The sequence below is a fragment of the Nerophis lumbriciformis genome, linkage group LG18, assembly GCF_033978685.3.
Source record: "Nerophis lumbriciformis linkage group LG18, RoL_Nlum_v2.1, whole genome shotgun sequence".
Taxonomy (NCBI): Eukaryota; Metazoa; Chordata; class Actinopteri; order Syngnathiformes; family Syngnathidae; genus Nerophis; species Nerophis lumbriciformis.
The window spans coordinates 8,849,545-8,870,405 of NC_084565.2; the positions used below are offsets into that span (position 1 = coordinate 8,849,545).

At 39.5% G+C, this 20,861-nt stretch overlaps 1 protein-coding gene across 2 annotated transcripts in view; it reads right to left on the bottom strand.

The window, feature by feature from the left end:
- ergic3 (ERGIC and golgi 3) overlaps positions 1–20,861 on the bottom strand; it is a 37,285-nt gene that overhangs the window by 14,742 nt on the left and 1,682 nt on the right. For both annotated transcript variants that reach the window (XM_061977607.1, XM_061977606.1), the window contains exons 2-7: positions 16,055–16,125; positions 12,192–12,279; positions 11,999–12,118; positions 8,764–8,860; positions 8,511–8,676; positions 6,886–6,943 (exon numbers count right to left, since the gene is read on the bottom strand). In XM_061977607.1, the coding sequence (XP_061833591.1) occupies positions 6,886–6,943; positions 8,511–8,676; positions 8,764–8,860; positions 11,999–12,118; positions 12,192–12,279; positions 16,055–16,125 (600 nt within the window). The remainder of the gene's footprint in view (positions 1–6,885; positions 6,944–8,510; positions 8,677–8,763; positions 8,861–11,998; positions 12,119–12,191; positions 12,280–16,054; positions 16,126–20,861) is intronic.

Genomic DNA, 20,861 nt, shown 5'->3' on the forward strand with positions numbered 1-20,861 from the left:
TTTTTTAACACATATCATTATCACTGCAGGACGAGGAATAGCTAAACATGCTTCACTACACACCGTAAGAGGATACAATAGCTCACCGCCGTCACAATGTAAACAAATGCTATGGGTGGATCTACACCTGACATCCACTGTAATGATACCAAGTACGTACAAGAGCGTATCTAGTCCATACTACTATGATTACATCAATATTTTTTATCGTCACAAAATCTTTTTTATTTAAAGGGGAACATTATCAGCAGACCTATGTAAGCGTCAATATATACCTTGATGTTGCAGAAAAAAGACCATATATTTTTTAACCGATTTCCGAACTTTAAATGGGTGAATTTTGGCGAATTAAACGCCTTTCTATTATTCGCTCTCGGAGCGATGACGTCACATCGGGAAGCAATCCGCCATTTTCTCACTTTCGTCGGTGTGTTGTCGGAGGGTGTAACAACACGATCAGGGACGGATTCAAGTTGCACCAGTGGCCCAAAGATGCCAAAGTGGCAAGAAATTGGACGAAATTTGTTCAAAATACGAGGCTGTGGGGAAAGCCGACGAAATGGTCAGTCGTTTGTTCCGCACACTTTACCGACGAAAGCTATGCTACGACAGAGATGGTAAGAATGTGTGGATATCCTGCGACACTCAAAGCAGATGCATTTCCAACGAGAAAGTCAAAGAAATCTGCCGCCAGACCCCCATTGAATCTGCCGGAGTGTGTGAGCTATTCAGGGACAAAGGACCTCGGTAGCACGGCAAGCAATGGCGGCAGTTTGTTCCCGCAGACGAGCGAGCTAAACCCCCTGGATGTCTTGGCTCACACCGTCCCTTATGCCACTGAAGATGATCAAGAGAAGAATATCGACCCTAGCTTCCCTGGCCTGCTGACATCAACTCCAAAACTGGACAGATCAGCTTTCAGGGAAAGAGAGCGGATGAGGGTATGTCTACAGAATACATTAATTGATGAAAACTTTATTCATTACTCGCGGTTTTACGTAAATTATTATACATAAACTGTGTTTACCAATAATTTAGCTTAAAAACATTTATTTTTTTCAATCATTCGAGTACATTCGGGTAGTCTTGTGTAATGCAGTATTTTGTGTCTATTTAGGTATGGTTAACCTGAGTGCTGAAATCGTGGAAAAATATATGTTCTTAGCGCGCCTGAAATGGGCTGTCTGCACTCTCAAAGTGCATGTTGTTGCCAAATGTATTTCATATGCTGTAAACCTAGTTCATAGTTGTTAGTAATTATTTTATCAGACAGTGTTAAGCCGCTGAAATCCGAGTCTGAATCCGAGCTAATGTCGCTATAGCTTGCTGTTCTTTCCGCCATGTTTGTTTGTATTGACATCACTGTGTGACGTCACAGGAAAATGGACGGGTGTACATAACGATGGTTAAAATCAGGCACTTTGAAGCTTTTTTTAGGGATATTGCGTGATGGGTAAAATTTTGAAAAATACTTCGAAAAATAAAATAAGCCACTGGGAACTGATTTTTAATAGTTTTAACCCTTCTGAAATTGTGATAATGTTCCCCTTTAAAAAAAAAAAACATATTATATTCATAAACTCAGAAAATATGTCCCTGGACACACGAGAACCTAAATTGTGACCAATGTATGACCCTGTAACTCATTGATATCGGATCGATACCTAAATGTGTGGTATCATCCAAAACTAATGTCAAGTATCAAAGAAGAGAAGAATAAGTGATTATTACATTTGAACAGAAGTGTAGATAGAACATGTTCAAACAGAAAGTAAGCAATATTAACAGTAAATGAACAAGTAAATTGATAATCCATTTTTACAGTTTGTCCCTCATAATGTGTAGAAAATAATAGGTGTATAAATGACACAATATGTTACTGCATACGACTAATTAGGAGTCTTTGTTTGTTTACTTACTACTAAAAGACAAATAGTATGTTCACTATTTTATTTAAATTGTTCTTGGATTGCAATAAGAAACATATGTTTAAAGTACCCTAAGATTTTTTGTTAAAATAAAGGCAATAATGAAATTTTTTTGTGGTCCCCTTTATTTAGAACAGTATCGAAATACATTTTGGTACCGGTACCAGTACCAAAATATTGGTATCGAGACAACTAGACACATGAACGCGGGCATACACTCGATTTAGTGCTCTCGTATGGTTTGTGTGTTTTTAATTTGGACATTTGCGACGCTGTGTTCTCTGATCACATGCCGATCCTGTTTGATATTGCCACGCAGTGTCCAGTTAAATTGTGCGCACCGCCCCAACGCTCTCGCATGTTTAATTCTTCGTCTCCTGCTCGGTTCTCCTCTATTTTTTCGACTCTTTGTGATGATAATTCTGCAGCATCTGTGTGTCTGAATACTGAAGAGTTGGTTTCTGGGTTCAACTCTATTTGTTTACAAACACTGGACACGTTCGCGCCTTTCAAATTCCGCCGCGCTAAAGCTACGCCTCAGCCCTGGTTGAATGACGTCACTCGGGCTGCCAGGCGCGTATGTAGAAGAGCAGAGAGAAAATGGAAAAAAGACAGGCTGCATGTGTCCTTTGCCATTTTTAAAGAAAGCCTGTTTTCCTTTCAGATGACTGTAAAAGCAGAAATGAATATATATCTATCTCAGATTATATCTTCTAACTGTAACAACCCCAGAGTTCTGTTTAAAACTATTAACACTGTCATTGATGCTCCCAAATCTGCTGGTTTTGATGCTTCTTTTGAATTCTGTGAAAATTGTCTCCATTTTTTCACTGACAAAATTGTGTCAACTAGAGCCAGTCTATCTCAGCCTTCATATGACCCTTCTGTTCCCCTGCATTTCTCTTCTGTTTTCCATCAGTTTGAGCCGGTGTCCTTTTCTTTTTTAAGTGACACAGTTAGTCATATGAAGCCCTCTGGTTCTCCTGCAGATGCCCTCCCACCTCGCCTGTTTAAGGAGGTACTTGCTACTATTGGATCAAGTGTCCTTAACATTATCAATAGTAGCCTCTCTTCTGGAATAGTTCCAGTAGAGTTTAAACATGCAGTGGTACGACCTCTGCTTAAAAAACCCAGCCTCGACCCCTCTCTCCTCTCTAACTTCAGACCTATCTCTAATCTTCCATACATTTCCAAAATATTAGAGAAGGTTGTCTACAGTCAGTTGTTGCCCTTCTTAGAGGATAATGGTATCACTGAGCTGTTCCAGTCCGGTTTTAAAGCCCTCCACAGCACAGAGTCAGCGCTTCTAAAAGTTTTTAACGATATCCTCCTGTCCACTGATTCTGGTAAATATGTTGTCCTGGTGCTTTTAGATCTGTCTGCTGCGTTCGACACCGTCGACCACGCCACCTTAATCACTCGTCTTGAGAACTGTGTGGGCATTAAGGGCGCCGCCCTCAACTGGTTCCGGTCGTACCTAACCGACAGGAGTTTTTGTGTAAAAGTAGACAGTTTTATGTCGTCCACAGCTCCTTGACCACATGGGGTCCCCCAGGGCTCAATCCTTGCCCCAATTTTATTTGCGCTTTACCTTCTCCCCCTTGGTTCTATTTTTAGGAAGTACAGTATTGCATTTCATTTTTATGCCGATGATTGCCAGATTTATTTTCCCATGGCACAAAATAACACGGTTCAACGTCTTATTGACTGCCTGCACGAAATCAAAGTCTGGCTTTCAGCTAACTTCCTGAGCCTAAATGAAGACAAAACAGAAGTTATGTTGTTCGGTCCAAGTCGCTCTCCCTCCCCCAACGTTGACCTCGGCACTCTGACCCCGTATCTCAGCGACTCTGTCACAAACCTGGGGGTAAAGTTTGACTCAGATTTTAAATTCGAAAAACAAATCAGCAGCGTCGTTCAAAAAAGCTTTTATCAATTACCGTATGCCAAATAGCGAAAGTGAAACCGCTTCTATCAAGACATGATCTTGAGAAATTAATCCACGCTTTTATCTCGACTCGTCTTGATTACTGTAATGCCCTGTATGTAGGCATTAGCCAGGCCTCCCTCGCCCGCCTGCAGCTCGTGCAGAACTCTGCTGCTCGTCTGCTAACACAGACCCGCAGACGTGAGCACATCACCCCTATTTTAGCGTCCCTTCACTGGCTCCCTGTGCGTTACCGAATACATTTTAAACTCCTTTTATTTGTTTTTAAATGTCTAAACAACCTCGCGCCAACCTATCTCTCCGACCTCCTTCAGCCTTACTGCCCCACCCGATCCTTAAGATCAGCCGATCAGCTGCTGTTGACGGTCCCTGACACAAGGCTGAAGCTTAGAGGTGACAGAGCTTTCGCCGTTGCTGCTCCCAAGCTCTGGAACGACCTACCCCTGAGTGTTAGACAAGCCTCCTCTCTTCCTGTTTTTAAATCTCTCTTAAAAACATACTTTTATTCCATGGCTTTTAACACTGAGTGATATCCATCCTGCAATGGCGCCCCATAATACACCTGCTGTGATCCTATTTTTATGTTTTTATTAATTCTATTTTAATTATTTATTTTTTATCGTGTTCTGTTTGTGTTGTGTTGTGTTTGCTCGGTACTCGTTTTATCTTTTAACCTGCTCATTGTACAGCACTTTGGCTACCCCTGTGGTAAATTTTAAATGTGCTTTATAAATAAAGTTGATTTGAACTTAGTTTTTATAGGGATGGTTTGTGCCACAGATTTTGTTGCTTGTTAATTTAATAATACCAAGTCTTACCAACAGTAGTAGAACATGTTAGACCAGTGATTCTCAAACTGTGGTACGCGGGCTCCACCTAGTAGTACCCCCAAAAAATCTATTAATTGAAGTACCGTATTTTTGGGACTGTAAGACGCACTTAAAATCCTTTCATTTTCTCAAAAATCGACAGAGCGCCTTATAACCCGGCGCGTCGAATGTTCGGAATAATTTTGGTTGTGCTTACCGACCTCAGAGCAATTTTATTTGGTACATGGTGTAATGATAAGTGTGACCAGTAGATGGTAGGGATGTCCGATAATGGCTTTTTTGCCAATATCTGATATGCCGATATTGTCCAACTCTTAATTACCGATACCGATATCAACCGATACCGATATATACAGTCGTGGAATTAACACATTATTAAGCTTAATTTGGACAACCAGGTATGGTGAAGATAAGGTCCTTTTTAAAAAAATTTATAAAATAAAATAAGATAAATAAATTAAAAACATTTTCTTGAATATAAAAGAAAGTAAAACAATATAAAAACAGTTACATAGAAACTAGTAATGAATGAAAATGTGTAAAATTAAGTGTTAAAGGTTAGTACTATTAGTGGACCAGCAGCACGCACAATCATGTGTGCTTACGGACTGTATCCCTTACAGACTGTATTGATATATATTGATATATAATGGAGGAACCACAATATTATTAACAGAAAAAACAACCCTTTTGTGTGAATGAGTGTGAATGGGGGGGGGAGGTTTTTTGGGTTGGTGCACTAATTGTAAGTGTATCTTGTGTTTTTTATATTATTATATATATTATATATTATTATCGGCAGGCCGATATTATCGGACATCTCTAGTAGATGGTAGTCACACATAAGAGATACGTGTAGACTGCAATGTGACACCGGTAAACAGAACCAAAACTTTAAATGTTCCATTAAAAATAAAGAACGTTAAACACGGCACTCAAAAATCTGTCTAAATGTTTTAGTATGACTTTGAAGCCGCACCGCTTGATGGTTTGTCGGCGCATTACGGCTACCGTAGTCAGAGATACAAGTGTTACTATGGTGTGTGTATAAGGACCGCAAATTGGCACCCATTAGCAGACATATTATCTGGCGTTTTGTTTCACAATATTGTGCAAAACCAACTTTTCTTACCTTCTGGTACCTGCTGATGTGTACTTGAGATCTGCATAAGTCCTGAAAATTTGCGCTAGTCCGTGATGATGCCGTAGTCGATAAGCTTCTTTTTTTTCTCTATCTTCTTGTTATGGGACATTCATCCTCTGCTGTTGCCATTTCTAATATAAAGTAGTGTAAAGTTCTATCTTATATCTCACTCTGGAAGCGCTAAAAACTACCGGTGTAGTGAGTTGACATTATTCACCCAAGGAACTTTAGTTATTAGAGTTCCGGTCGCACGGTGTTTTATTTGCCTATATTCAAAAAGTCATACTGTTAAATATACCTGTTAAATAAAAACACTGCCTTGTTCTTAATGAATACTTAGGCATACTACGCTACTGTACGTTAATGTTGGCCATTATGGTGGTACTCGGAGAGACACGTTTTTTCTGAAGTGGTAAAAGTTCGAGAACCACTGTGTTAGACTATTGATTGTGTTTTATAAAATGCTTTATAATGTTAAAAATAAATGTGGTATACTTACGTTGCATAATTTGTCTTATTTGGCAAAAACGTTTGTAAATTTATGAAATGCATCCAGTGGCATCCCAGTAAGAGAAGCATAATGTTTGCCACCTGACATTAGTTTGAGGAAAAAGCAGCTGCGTAAATCAGTATCGGTTGATAAATTGATGACAAAAATGAAGCGCTGAATGATATTGGTATACGGTAAAGACAAAAAATCCAATATCGGACATCTTTACTTCAGAAGGCAAAAAAAACCCTGCCTGATTGACTTCGCCGTCACTTTTTCTCTGTTGGTGCCGTTCACACAGAGCAGTGACAGGAAAAAAGGTGGCGAATGGCAACATCTGGTGGTTCTTACATAGACAAATGATCTCAGCGAGCATGAAGATGATTGGTTGAGAGTTGTGGTCTCATGAGCTCCGTTAAAACAAACATGAAAATGCTTAAATCTTGCTTTGGGAAGTTGTGCTGATGTGTGTTCAGAAACCTTTGAATGTGTCACTGTGGGAGTTCATGAGCAGAGTGAAAGACAGATTTTGGGTCTTTTCTTACCGTGGACATGTGACTGCTGGAAACTTTTTCCTGGAGCAAAGTGGAAATTTCCCGCCACCTGGAAGTCAAAGGTTCATGTTTTAAGGTGACTCAATATAACATTCACATACATATATCCATCCATCCATCCATCTTCTTCCGCTTATCCGAGGTCGGGTCGCGGTGGCAGCAGCTTAAGCAGGGAAGCCCAGACTTCCCTCTCCCCAGCCACTTCGTCCAGCTCCTCCCGGGGGACCCCGAGGCGTTCCCAGGCCAGCCGGGAGAGATAGTCTTCCCAGCGTGTCCTGGGTCTTCCCCGTGGCCTCCTACCGGTCGGACGTGCCCGAAACACCTTCCTAGGGAGGCGTTTGGGTGGCATCCTGACCAGATGCCCGAACCACCTCATCTGGCTCCTCTCCATGTAACATTCACATACATATATATATATATATATACACATACACATATATAGGGATGATGTTCGAAAACCGGTTCTCCCGATTGTTTGATAGGAAAATAACCGCTTCCATGGATTCAAATCCCTTTTTGAGAAACGGTTCCCGTTATCGAAGCCACTATAGTAAAGAAAAAGATTTGGTTCTTTATTCGAATCCCTGGGAACGAATCCCGTGTCACAGGAAATGTCCTGTGGCACGTCACAGGAAATGACGTAGCTCAGTCATTCGGCGGCAGATACAGAAGCAGCAACAACAACGGACCATAAAAAACGCTCCAAGGCATGGCTTCACTTTACTAAGAAATACGATGAGGAACGGCTATCTGCAATTATTGCCAGGCTTTGCTTTCCTGTAAGGGGAGCAGTACAACAAACATGTTGAAACATATTCAGGCCGTACATAACCTGAAGGTTAGAGAAACGTGTCGTGTCTTCGACACGTGGAGAAGCAGCGACAGAGATGACAAAGCACGCCCCTCTTCCTCTGCTTCAACCTGCAGTCCCAGTGATAGTGCCTGTGAGTAACTAACGTTAACTGTTGCCGGTTCATTTCCATATCTGCTCACTTGTAGCCTTAAGGCTAAAATAACATTAGGTACCTCTTATGTCAACCAGGACTGCAGTAATGTTAGCTGGACTAACGTTACCTAAGCATAGTCAGTGGCTAACGGTAACGTTAACATTAGCCTTTTTGTATGTGTCTGATAATGTTAACGGTATCTTGTAGCCTACACCACTCCAGAGTTTGCGGGTCTGTCTAATAAATAATACAAATGAATGCAGGATTTTCCCTGCATGTATTTTTCTTAGGTGGCCCAATTAGAGGAGCACGAACAGTCAATATTTATTTATTTAATTGAATTTTTTTTCTTGAAAAATAAAAGTGAAGGCTGCCAAAAGTGAGTTTTTTTAAACCAAGTATTGTGTGTTTTTTTTCCATATACAACAACCTATCTGGATTCAAGAATCGATAAGGAATCGGTTCGAAAAGAGGATTCGATAATGGCATCGAAATCGATAATTTCTTAACAAACATCATTCCTATATATGTATATATATACACACACACACATATATACACGCATAAATACAGAATCACATACATACTTATATATACACACACACATACATACATACAGATAAACACATACATACAAATACACACCGAGATATTACATTTTGTTGGTACCTTGTTGACTTCCAGAAAACCATACACTTGGCAGCCTTCGTTCTTCTGTTCCTGCATCCTCTGCGTGAATCCCTCTCGCTTGCATTGCTCGATGGTGTCTGCGTTCTTGAAGGCCCAGCCTCGCCTACGGTATGCCTCCCGCACGTCGTCACAGGTGTTGCAGCATCTGCGACGTCAAACAAAGCGCTCATAAGGAGACCCAAGAGGACCCAAATGCGCTGTCGGGCATGTGGGATCTGGGCCGCCGTCTTACTTGAGTTCGTCTGTCTCGGCGCCGTAGCAGCTCTCGCAGCGATTTGGGTCAAGCGTGCTGGGGTCAAACGTTGCACCGTCGTCAGCTTGCCCAAGTTCTATAAGGGAAATCAGCGTAACCAACAAGAGCTGTTGCTGTCCGGTGTATCCAACTATTATTTATTACTATAATGTAACCCTACTGTTGTCCACAATGTATCAATGTACATACAATGCTCTGGCTGAGCATTTACCTCTATTACAACATTGCTTATGTTGCTGCTGTATTGTGCAATATACGTGTTAATAAGTGACCACATGGCTATGTTTGCTGTTTTGTTTCTAAATCATTATTGAAGTAAAAAAACACTTTATGTAAATAACAGACTTTTTCCAATCACGGCCTGCTTCCTGAATAGTTCAAAAAGCCCTGTATCTTATTCATCTCACTATTTGAAATACAACTGAGTTCATTATTTATTATTTATGGAGTAAATTGTGAACAAATTGAAAACAGGAAGTGAATAAAAGTGTTAGCAATTGCTATAAAATGGAAAAGGAGTAAGATTAAATAAGCTCTGCTTCTTCCTACTCCTTTTTGAACAGGTTCAAAAGAGAAACTGGAAATTGTGATTATGCATGTTCGAAATAAACTCAAACCATAAATCAGAATTTGTAGCACTTTGAAGCCTGGATCTGTGTTTGATCTGTGTTCAGGCAACCAATAGAGACACTCCAGTTTTAAAAAAAGAACTCTGTATTATGTACATGAAAGCAGGTTAAATGGTTTAAAAGAGACAACATTAAGTAAACATGTTATTTTCAATAATACATGACTGCCTAAAAAACAGCTCTAGAAGATGGTTAAAGGCAGGGTTATTCCATTATTGTACTTGATCGTGGGGCATCGCCATGGCAAAATAAAAACCGCCAGTATTTAAAAATTAGGTTATTTTGATGAAACACAATGGATATATTTTATTTAAGCATTGTTGGCCACGATTGGTTTGAAAAACATCTCAAATATAAAAATGTTCCTCTATGCTTTATTTTGAAAAACATGCATCTAAATCGCCTGTCAGCATAAGCGCTGCAGCTGGTCGCACACTGGAGTTTGGCGCGCAGTACAAAGGCATTTCAAGTTAGGGCATTTCTTGTTCAAGTCTGTGAAAACTACGCTAATTTTGACTTTACTATGGATAGTAATGAAGAACACCGTGTGCGTCTTCAAGTCATGGTTTGGACATCTGTGTGTGCCGAGTTGGCATGACCTCCCCAGTGTGCGGCTTCCTTCTACATTCCAAAAATATGCTTATTAGTTTCATTGGAAACTGTAATTTGTCCACAAGGTATGAATGTGAGTGTGAATGATTTTCAATGTGTGCCCTGCGATTTTGGCCTTGCTAATTTTTGGTAGCCTGTGCATGAGCTGGTCCATTATACGTTAACATTAAGCTAGCGGCATTAGAGCCAACCTTCATCCTGTATAATTGTATTGCTTTTTTCAGTATGTTCCAAACTGTATTATTAACTTAACATGATTCCTATATGTATGTGCACTTCATGTGTATATTGATGAATCTTCTTGTGTGTGCTTAGTTTTACAAAGACTTCATTGTGGAGAATATCAATAAATCACCTCAAGTTATTGTTTTCTTATCTCCAATTCAAAGGACTGTTTACAGATTTCACAAACTAAATTACAACATTCAGGAAGGGCAGAATATAGTGTAGCCTGTGTTACATTGTATAATAAGCAGCAACTATTGAAAAATAGAGCAAAACGATATAATATAAGAACAAATATGTTAATACTAATAACACAGATTTGTTTTTAGATATGTACCATTTGTTTAGTCTTTAAAAAAATAAATGCATAATTGTTGATTACATTAATCATGACGTCGTATGTATGATGATGTCATCTTGGCCACGCCCCCACCGCCACATGTACAGTTGTGCTCATAAGTTTACATACCCTGGGAGAATGTATGATTTCTTGGCCATTCTTCAGAGAACATGAATGATAACACAAAAACCTATATATACAAAGATATCCAAGGAATTGAGAATGCCAATCAGCAGTGTTCAAACGCTGATTAAGAAGTGGAAAATGAGGGATTCTGTTGAAACCAAACAACGGTCAGGTAGACCAGCAAAGATTTCAGCCACAACTGCCAGGAAAATTGTTCGAGATGCAAAGAAAAATCCACAAATAACTTCAGCTGAAATACAGGACTCTCTGAAAAATTGTGGTGTGGTTGTTTAAAGATAAACAATAAGGAGGCACTTGAAGAAAAAAGGGCTGCATGGTCGAGTCGCCAGAAGAAAGCCATTTCTGCGCAAATGTCACAAAGTTTCCCGCTTACATTACGCCAAACAGCACAGAGACAAGCCTCAAAACTTCTGGAACAAAGTCATTTGGAGTGATGAGACCAAAATTTAACTTTTTGGCCACAACCATAAACGTTACATTTGGAGAGGAGTCAACAAGGCCTATGATGAAAGGAACACCATTCCTCCTGTGAAACACGGAGGTGGATCACTGATGTTTTGGGGATGTGTGAGCTACAAAGGCACAGGAAAGTTGGCCTAAATTGATGGCAAGATGAATGCAGCATGTTATCAGAAAATACTGGAGGAAAATTTGCACTCATCAGCCCGGAAGCTGAGCATAGGACGTTTTTGGACATTCCAACATGACAATGATCCAAAACACAAGGCCAAGTCGACCTGTCATTGGCTACAGCAGAACAAAGTGAAGGTTCTGGAGTGGCCATCTCAATATCCTGACCTCAATACCATTGAGCCACTCTGGGGAGATCTCAAATGTGCAGTTCATGCAAGACAGCCCAAGAACTTACGGGAACTGGAGGCTTTTTGCCAAGAAGAATGGGCAGCTTTGCCATCTGAGAAAATAAAGAACCTTATCCACAACTACCACAAAAGACTTTAAGCTGTCATTGACGTTAAAGGGGGCAATACACGGTATTAACCACTGGGGTATGTACATTTTTGATCAGGGTCATTTGAGTACTTTCTTTTGTAATTTTGATTTGAAAAGAGTAAACAAAGTTGTTTGCCAATAAATAGCTTCACCCAACCATTAACCATGAGTGGAAGAAAGCTTTTTGTGTTATCATTCATTTTCTCTAAAGAATGGCCAAGGAATCATCAACTCTCCCTGGCTATGTAAACTTATGAGCACAACTGTATATTGGCAATCTGGGGGAAACTCTGAAAGGTCATACATTTACCGTGTCTTTCGGCCTCCTGGGTGACTGGCTGGAGGTCTTTGTCCAGCCGCTGCTTGAAGAGGTTGTGTTCCACGTCAAGCTGCTGCTCGCCGGCCACGTCCATGGCATCGATGCTAAGATCTGACAAGAAGGAAGGCATCATCATAGAGTGTTTGAAAAAGAAAAATGTCAGGAGGGTGTGGGCGTTGCTCACAGGCGCAAGGCATGTGAGGGAAGATGACGTCTATGTTGATTTTCAGCTTGTCTCCTCGGGACGTGTCCACATACAGCTCGGGATGAACCTGCGGGAAAACAGAGGAAATTATGATTTATGGTTTAACTATGGTTCACGGTAGGGCTGCACGATTAATCGACATCGAGGTTTTAACCAGTGCGATAAATAACCTCAAAAAGTCTGAGGTTTTTTTGTTTTCTCCGCCGTCACTAGCATTTGAGTGACAGACATGTTCGCCAATCAGAACTGTTGAGCCTCACGTCGTTTGCCTCCTGGCCAATCAAACGTGTTTAAGGAAATAGCATGTTTGTGTGCGGTGCAGTTAGGGGTGTAACGGTACGTGGATTTGTATTGAACCGCTTCGGTACGGGGGTTCCGGTTCGGTTCAGAGGTGTACTGAACGAGTTTCCACACGGACATATTAAGTAGCGTAACGCACGTTGTGTAAACAATGCACACCGAGGCACAACACACGGCATGCTAGCAGCTAACGGGCTAGGATAGACTGACCATACGTCCTCTTTTCACCGGACAGGTCCTCTTTTGCAGAGCTGTCAGGGCGGAGTTTCTTAAATGCCTCAAATGTCCGGCATTTTGAGTTAGGGTTGCGTGTATTTTCAATGTACGTTCAGGGTCAAGAAGGGGTTAAAACCAAAACAAACAGCAGCATTGGTGAGGGAGGGGCAGAGACAGAGAGAGAGAGAGAGAGAGTTATGATAAACGCGCATGCGTCGCCAGGCTCTGCTTTTTATCCATAGATTTATCACATTTAATTTTTTATTATCTATAGCAGGGGTGTCAAAACTGTGCCCCAGAGGCCATTTACGGCCCACAGCTAATGTTTTAAAGACCCACGGCACATTCTAAAAATATTATTAAACTAAACAGAAACAAAACAAAAGTGAAATAAAAAAGCTTAAAGGTTAAATGTAATTTAGAAAAAGTTGCAATGTTGACTAATAAAACAAAGCTGTTTTTTTTCTTTCAAACTGTCATTGCTCAAAACATAATATTGAACCAAAATCAATGTTATTGTGAATTATTGACCTATCCAAGGTTCCCATTACTTCACATCAAATATTGCACTAAGAAAAATATTTTTGGTGGAAGATTTTGCAAATTTGGTAAATAAATAACCAAAAAATGTATATTTTGTTGTTTTCTTACTGTACCGAAAATGAACGGAACCGTGACCTCTAAACCAAGGTACGTACCGAACCGAAATTTTTGTGTACTGTTACACCCCTAGGTGCAGTGGAGGCAGCCAGTACGCTAATAACTAACACCACTCGCTCCTGGAAAAAGTCTTAATGGTGACTCGGCCTGGTTCGATAGTCTAAGTCAGGGGAGCCCACTACGTCGATCGCGAGCTACCGGTCGATGGTGGAGGGTGTGTCAGTCAATCGCCAGCTAGCCAGTCATTAAAATATTAAACCTAAAAATTAGCGATCATCAATTTTCACCAAGACGTCACTTTCGTCACTTGATTGACATTCAGGGCACCCGAGGGTCTTATGAAAAGACGCTGGCTGCTGTCAGATTAAGAAAAAATGACCGACAGGAAGGCGAGAAACACTTTTTATTTCAACAGACTCAGGCCGTACCTGCCGTCAAAACTCTAAAGACCCGACTGCACAGTTCCTATCTTCACAATAAAAGCGCTGCTTCATCCTGCCTGCGCTAACAAAATAAAGAGTCTCAGAAAACTGCCGTGCACAAGCTAGCAAGCTACGGAGTTGGCCGCCTATGTATTTCTTGTAAAGTGTATAAAAAGGAGTATGGAAGCTGGACAAATAAGATGCCAAAAATCGACCACTTTCATGTAGTATTGGACGGAAAGGAACGTTATCATCACTACTGTCTGATTCCAATCAATGCAAGTCATCAGAATCAGGTACCGTATTTTTCGGACTATTTTTTCATAGTTTGGCCGGGGGTGCGACTTATACTCAGGAGCGACTTATGTGTGAAAAGATGAACACATTAGCGTAAAATATCAAATAATATTATTTATCTCATTCACGTAAGAGACTAGACGTATAAGATTTCATGGGATTTAGCGATTAGGAGTGACAGATTGTTTGGTAAACGGATAGCATGTTCTATATGTTATAGTTATTTGAATGACTCTTACCATAATATGTTACGTTAACATACCAGTTGGTTATTTATGCCTCATATAACGTACACTTATTCAGCCTGTTGTTCACTATTCTTCATTTATTTTAAATTGCCTTTCAAATGTCCATTCTTGCTGTTGGCTTTTATCAAATACATTTCCCCAAAAAATGCGACTTATACTCCAGTGCGACTTATATGTTTTTTTCCTTCTTTATTATGCATTTTCGGCCGGTGCAACTTATACTTCGGAGTGACTTATACTCCGAAAAATACGGTAATACACCAACTTATATTCTTGTCTGCATGAAAGAAAGGAATCTATATGTTAAACATTCTTGTATTATCATTAAACACCTTTAAATTGTAAACAAAAATGTCTCTTTCATAAATAAATAAATAAATACAAATGATATATATGAATGAGGTAAATCCTCTCGACTTGGTCAATTGAAAAGTAGCTTGGCTGCAGAAAAAGTGTGGGCACCCCTGGTCCAAGTTAATCAATCAATCGAACAATAAATGGAAATGGAGTCTAAATAGTTTGCCGGCATCGATAAACTGTTACGTCCGTGTGTTTATTTTCTCAAACAGTGAGAAAGAGAAAGAAGTCTCACTTTCTGCAACGCTCTCAGCACCTAAGCGTGTTTATTCAACAGTAGAATTACGTAAACGAAGTGAGCCCTCTTCTCAGTCATTCACAGTCTTTGTCTTGGCGGGCGCAGAGCAAGACTGCGAGCTTACACACATAGGAAGCACGACAGGGAGCCTCGCGACTCACTAGTGAGAGGTTCCGCAAAGTAACACAGGTTAAGAGGAAAAAGTATGATTACAAAGCCAAATGTCCCGTTATTTCAGCTTCAAATCGGATGGGCAGTATGAGCCCATCAACACGGACGAACGAGCGAGAATGCCGTGACGGCAACCGGAAAAAAGACAACACGGCGTAGTTTTTTCAACTTGGAAAAAAATGCACTTTGAGATGTTTAATATCTGTTTAAGTACAACTTTTGCTTACAGAGATGAGTTAATTTTATTTGTGTGTTTGTGTATTTTTTGAGCATAACAAAGTTATTTACCTTCCAATTACAGTACAATGGTAAACAATTATACAGTAATTAAAATATATATATTTATTATGATTACAACAAATTACAAACACTGTATTGTTATCGGTCATTTCTTAAGTTTTAGAGCATGATGTTTTGTAGACAAAGGCTTTGAGTCTGTCTGCATAAAGTCAAATATTTTTTCAAGTACATTATTACAATTTGGGTTTAAACCTTGAGACAAGAATATGTTGATTCACAGTCTAAAAGTATCATGTCTTCCTTCATTAGTTATTTCATGGATTTGTATGTTAAAAGATAAATATCGCAAATGCAATTTTGGAGGGAAAAATCAGGTTAGGTTTTTTTCCTCAAAATCGTGCAGCCCTAGTTCACGGTGGAAGTAGCTAAATTACCTCAATTTGTCAAACACTACATAACATCCAGTAAAACTGGTCTGGTAGAGGAATTCTCAACATATTCTACTACGTTCCTTACTATTGTTGTGCAGCACTTTGGAAACATTTTGTTGTTTAAATGTGCTATATAAATAAAGTGGATTGGATTGGACTAACAGTTACCTTTCAAGTCTTCACATAAGTGACCTTAGGGATTTCCCCCCTACAATTTGGCGCAGAACCACAGCAAAACAAGTTTTTTTTCACACCCACTCACCTCTTTAGTGAGATAGTACTGGAGCTCCGAAATGAAGAGGATTAACATGAAGATGCCGCTGATGATTGTCACTGTAGAATAACAGATGAAAAAGTCTGCGTTAGACCAAAAGAGGCAATACGGTTTAGCATGTATGTTAAATTTGAAGATTAGTTCGCTAGCAAACTACAACTAAATAGAACTGTAAATAATGTTTTATTGTTTGAAACAAATTGCATATCATGTTTTAATATGAAATGCTTTTTTACTACTCCTTTAAATGACGCTATTTTTGAACTTCATTAGCATGGAATGTACGTCAGAACAACACACCGCTTTCTTCTCAGGACATAAATACATCATGTATTTATCATCCAACACAAAAAGTACAATATTTATTCTACATAAATAATGGTAAAGAACAGAATTCATGTGAAAAAATAAGATGAACTGTCACTGTAAATGACGAACATCTTTTTGACCTCGGAGCCCAACTTTTCCACGACAGAGGGGCCCACTCAAATATTAACACTGAATTAGAAATCTTACTCTTGATTCTAATCGTATTCAGTAATCATATGTCAAATGTTATGAACTGTGTGTTGAACACAAAGATGATTATCTACTTAACAAAACATTAGGCTGATTATAAAAATAAGTACTAAACAAATATAATGCATGAGAAGGGACTCATAAATAACTGACAAAAAATATATAAAATACTGCATGTTTCTTAACTAAACTGTCAATAAAATTTAAGTGCAAATGAAAATACAGCTTCACTATTAAGTCATATTTTTTGCGCTTAAAATACTTCTTTGTGACTTCAGCTCCAGACTTCTTCCGTTTGTTTAACATTGTCATTACTGCCACAAGTGGTGGAAACGTGAATTACAACCATAAGGGACCACAGCTGAGAAACAGATATTTTTTGGCGGCCCTCGAAGGGGTGCTCGTGGCCCAACAATGGGTCCTGGCCCTATGGTTAAGAAACAGAGCTTCAAGACATGCACCCCAACTGTCTTGCATGTGATTTGACTTATCTGACGAATACGCTATGCTGCTATTTAACCACAAAGTTTGACCCCTTAAGTTGGACTGACTTGAAATTTCTCATGCAGCCCAATAAACTCTACAAAACACCCACTTTAACTTGAGGGTGTTTAGACGAATCAAAACCAAATTCGGTACACAACTTTAGGGGACAGAGTAGCACAATTTCTAAAACATTCTATGCAAAAAGCCTCTAAGTATCATTATTGTAACATTTTAAGTATAATACTTTGGATTTAGATAGTTATCAGATATTCATGGTTGTTTGCCTCATCTTTAGAGTTCGAAATAAACTTGATATGATCGATGCAATCTTGACGGGGAAAGAATTGTATATATTTCTATTAATTTAACCTTTGTTAACTTTGTTAGAGCAGTAAAAAAGGGGGTGTGCGGTATCAAGAGCAGAGTGGCGCAGTAACATTTGAAACATGAAGATATACACAACAACAGATACTTGATAGATTGTATTAATAAAAAAAAACACATCTGTTGTCCCCTTCAAGGTTTCTCATTGTCATCCCATTGGCTTGAGTTTTTTCTTGCCCTGATGTGGGATCTGAGCTGAGGATATTTTTGTCCATGGTCTGTGCTTATGGTATGTTTGTAATGTCTTGTGATTTATGTATTCTTTTGTATATATTATGCTAGATCCACTTTACGTCCATTGCACCAATTGCCCCGGGGGGAGGGGGGGTCCCCACATCTGCGGTCCCCTCCAAGGTTTCTCATTGACATCCCATTGGGTTGACTTTTTTCTCGTGATTTAGGGCTATATAAGTGTACTTTGATTGATTGATTGATTTAAAACTGCACTGAAACACTGGTTGAAAACTAATCAGACATGCACGCACAGTTAGCTTAGTCACATGGTTTTTTTTTGGTTTGGTTTTTTGTCCATGGTCTGTGCTTATGGTATGTTTGTAATGTCTTGTGATTTATGAATTGTTTTGTATCATGACCTGTTGAATGTTTACTGTATCGTGTAATGGCCTAAAAATATCGAGATATTAAAAAAAGGCCGTATCGCCGAAGCCCTAATATATATATATATATATATATATATATATATATATATATATATATATATATATATATATGCCATTAAAAAAAACAAAAACGTCATACATTCTGGATTCATTACACATGAAATGAAATAGTGCAAGCCTTTTATTATTTTAATATTGCTGATTATGGCATACAGCTTAAGAAAACTCAAAAATCCTATGTCAAAATTTTTTAATATTTCCTCAGACCAAGTAAAAAAAAAAGATTTATAACAGCAAAACAAAATCAAACATTTGAAAATGTCAATTAATGCACTCAGTACTTGGTTGGGAATCCTTTTGCATGGATTACTGCATCAATGCGGCGTGGCATGGAGGCAATCAGCCTGTGGCATCACTGAGGTGTTATGGATGCCCAGGATGAACTTGCTTTCGTCTGAAAACAGGACTCTGGACCACTCTGCAACTGTCCGGTGCTTCTTTTCCATAGCCCAAGTCAGACGCTTCTAGAGATTTTAGAGCACTACTTGCTTCCATCTGTTGAAAAACTCTATGGAGATGATGATTTCATTTTCCAGCATGATCTGGCACCTGCCCACAGTGCCAAAACCACCAGTAACTGGTGTACTGACCATGGCATTACTGTCCTCCATTGGCCTGCCAACTCCCCTGACCTGAACCCCATAGAGAATTTGTGGGGTATTGTGAAGAAGAAGCTGAAAGACACCAGACCCAATAATGTAAATGAGTTAAAGGCTGCTATTAAAGCATCCTGGGCATCCATAACACCTCAGCAATGCCACAGGCTGATTGGCTCCATGCCACGCCGCATTGATACAGTAATCCGTGCAAAAGGATTCCCAACCAAGTACTGACATTTGTAAATGTTTGATTTTGTTTTGCTGTTATAAATCTTTTTTTTTTTACTTGGTTTGAGGAAATATTCAATTTTTTTGAGATAGGATTTTTGAGTTTTCTTAAGCTGTATGCCATAATCAGCAATATTAAAATAATAAAACAGTCGGCATGCGACTGTGAATTGTTCTTGTTTGCGGATGACTCGGCCCTGCTGGTATCAGACAAGGACAAGTCACAGGTGGAGAAAATCCTCAGTGTTGAACTCTGTAGAACTTGCACCTGGCTCGCTGACAACAAGCTATCCATACACTTAAGTAAAACGGAATCCATCCTGTTTGGGTCCCACATCAACCTTAAGAAAGTCAGTGACTTCACTATAAAAGTGGATGACATTGTTATCACCAGGAAAGATGAGGTCACCTACCTAGGTTCCATTCTAGAGGCTAATCTTTCCTGTGATAAAATGGCGACCAAGGTCATCAAAAAGGTCAACCAACGAACGAGATTTCTCTATAGAATCTCCTCTCTGGTCAACAAAAGCACCATGAGGATTCTGGCGGGAACTCTCGTTCAACCCTTTTTCCATTACGCATGCACCTCCTGGTACCCTAGCACCTCCAAAACCCTCAAATCTAAACTCCAAACATCCCAGAACAAGCTAGTCAGATTACTTCTAGACCTCCACCCCAGATCACACCTCACTCCTACCCACTTCTCCAAAGTGGGCTGGCTCAGGGTGGAGGACAGAGTCAAACAACTTGCACTGAGCCTAGTCTATAAAATCCGCTACACCTCCCTGTTACCGAAGTACATGTCAAACTACTTCCTTAACGTAAATGACCGCCATAACCACAACACCAGGGGGAGCTCCACTAACCACGTTAAACCCAGATTCCCATCTAACAAAGGTCTTAACTCATTCTCTTTCTATGCCACATCAATGTGGAATGCGCTCCCAACAGGTATAAAAGAAAGGGCATCTCTATCCTCCTTCAAAACCGCAATAAAAGTACACCTCCGGGCAACTTCAACCCTAAACTAACACCCTCCCCGGATTGTTAATAATCAAATGTAAATAATCAAATGTAGATACTTTTCTTATGCCTTCTGATCTCTCTCTCTCTTTATGTCCACTACTTGCTGTACGTATCCTACCAAATCAGACCTACACTGTTCCAATGTCCATTTCTCTGTTCTCAGTTGTTGATGACTGATGATAACAACCAAACCTAACCCCCCCCCCCCCCCCCAACACCCCGAATTGTAAATAATGTAAAGAATTCAATGTATACACCCTAATGATTATCTTGTGTGATGACTGTATTATGATGATAGTATATATGATAATATATATCTGTATCATGAATCAATTTAAGTTAACTTAAAGAAGTGTAAAAACTTATTGGGGTGTTACCATTTAGTGGTCAATTGTAGGGAATATGTACTTCACTGTGCAACCTACTAATAAAAGTCTCAATCAATCCATCAATCAAAAGGCTTGCAATATTTCAGTTGATGTGTAATGAATCCAGAGTGTATGACGTTTATGTTTTTTTAATTTCATTATAAATAAATGATAAATGGGTTATACTTGTATAGCGCTTTTCTACCTTCAAGGTACTCAAAGCGCTTTGACACTATTTCCACATTCACCCATTCACACACACATTCACACACTGATGGCGGGAGTTACAGAAAATAAAGAACTTTATCACAATATTCTAATTTTGTGAGACAGTTCTCTCTCTCTCTCTCTCTCTCTCTCTATATATATATATATATATATATATATATACATATATATACACACTAGAGATGCGCGGTTTGCGGACACAACCGCGGAGTCCGCGGATTATCCGCGGATCGGGTGGATGAAATTAAAAAAAATAAGATTTTATCCGCTCGCGGGT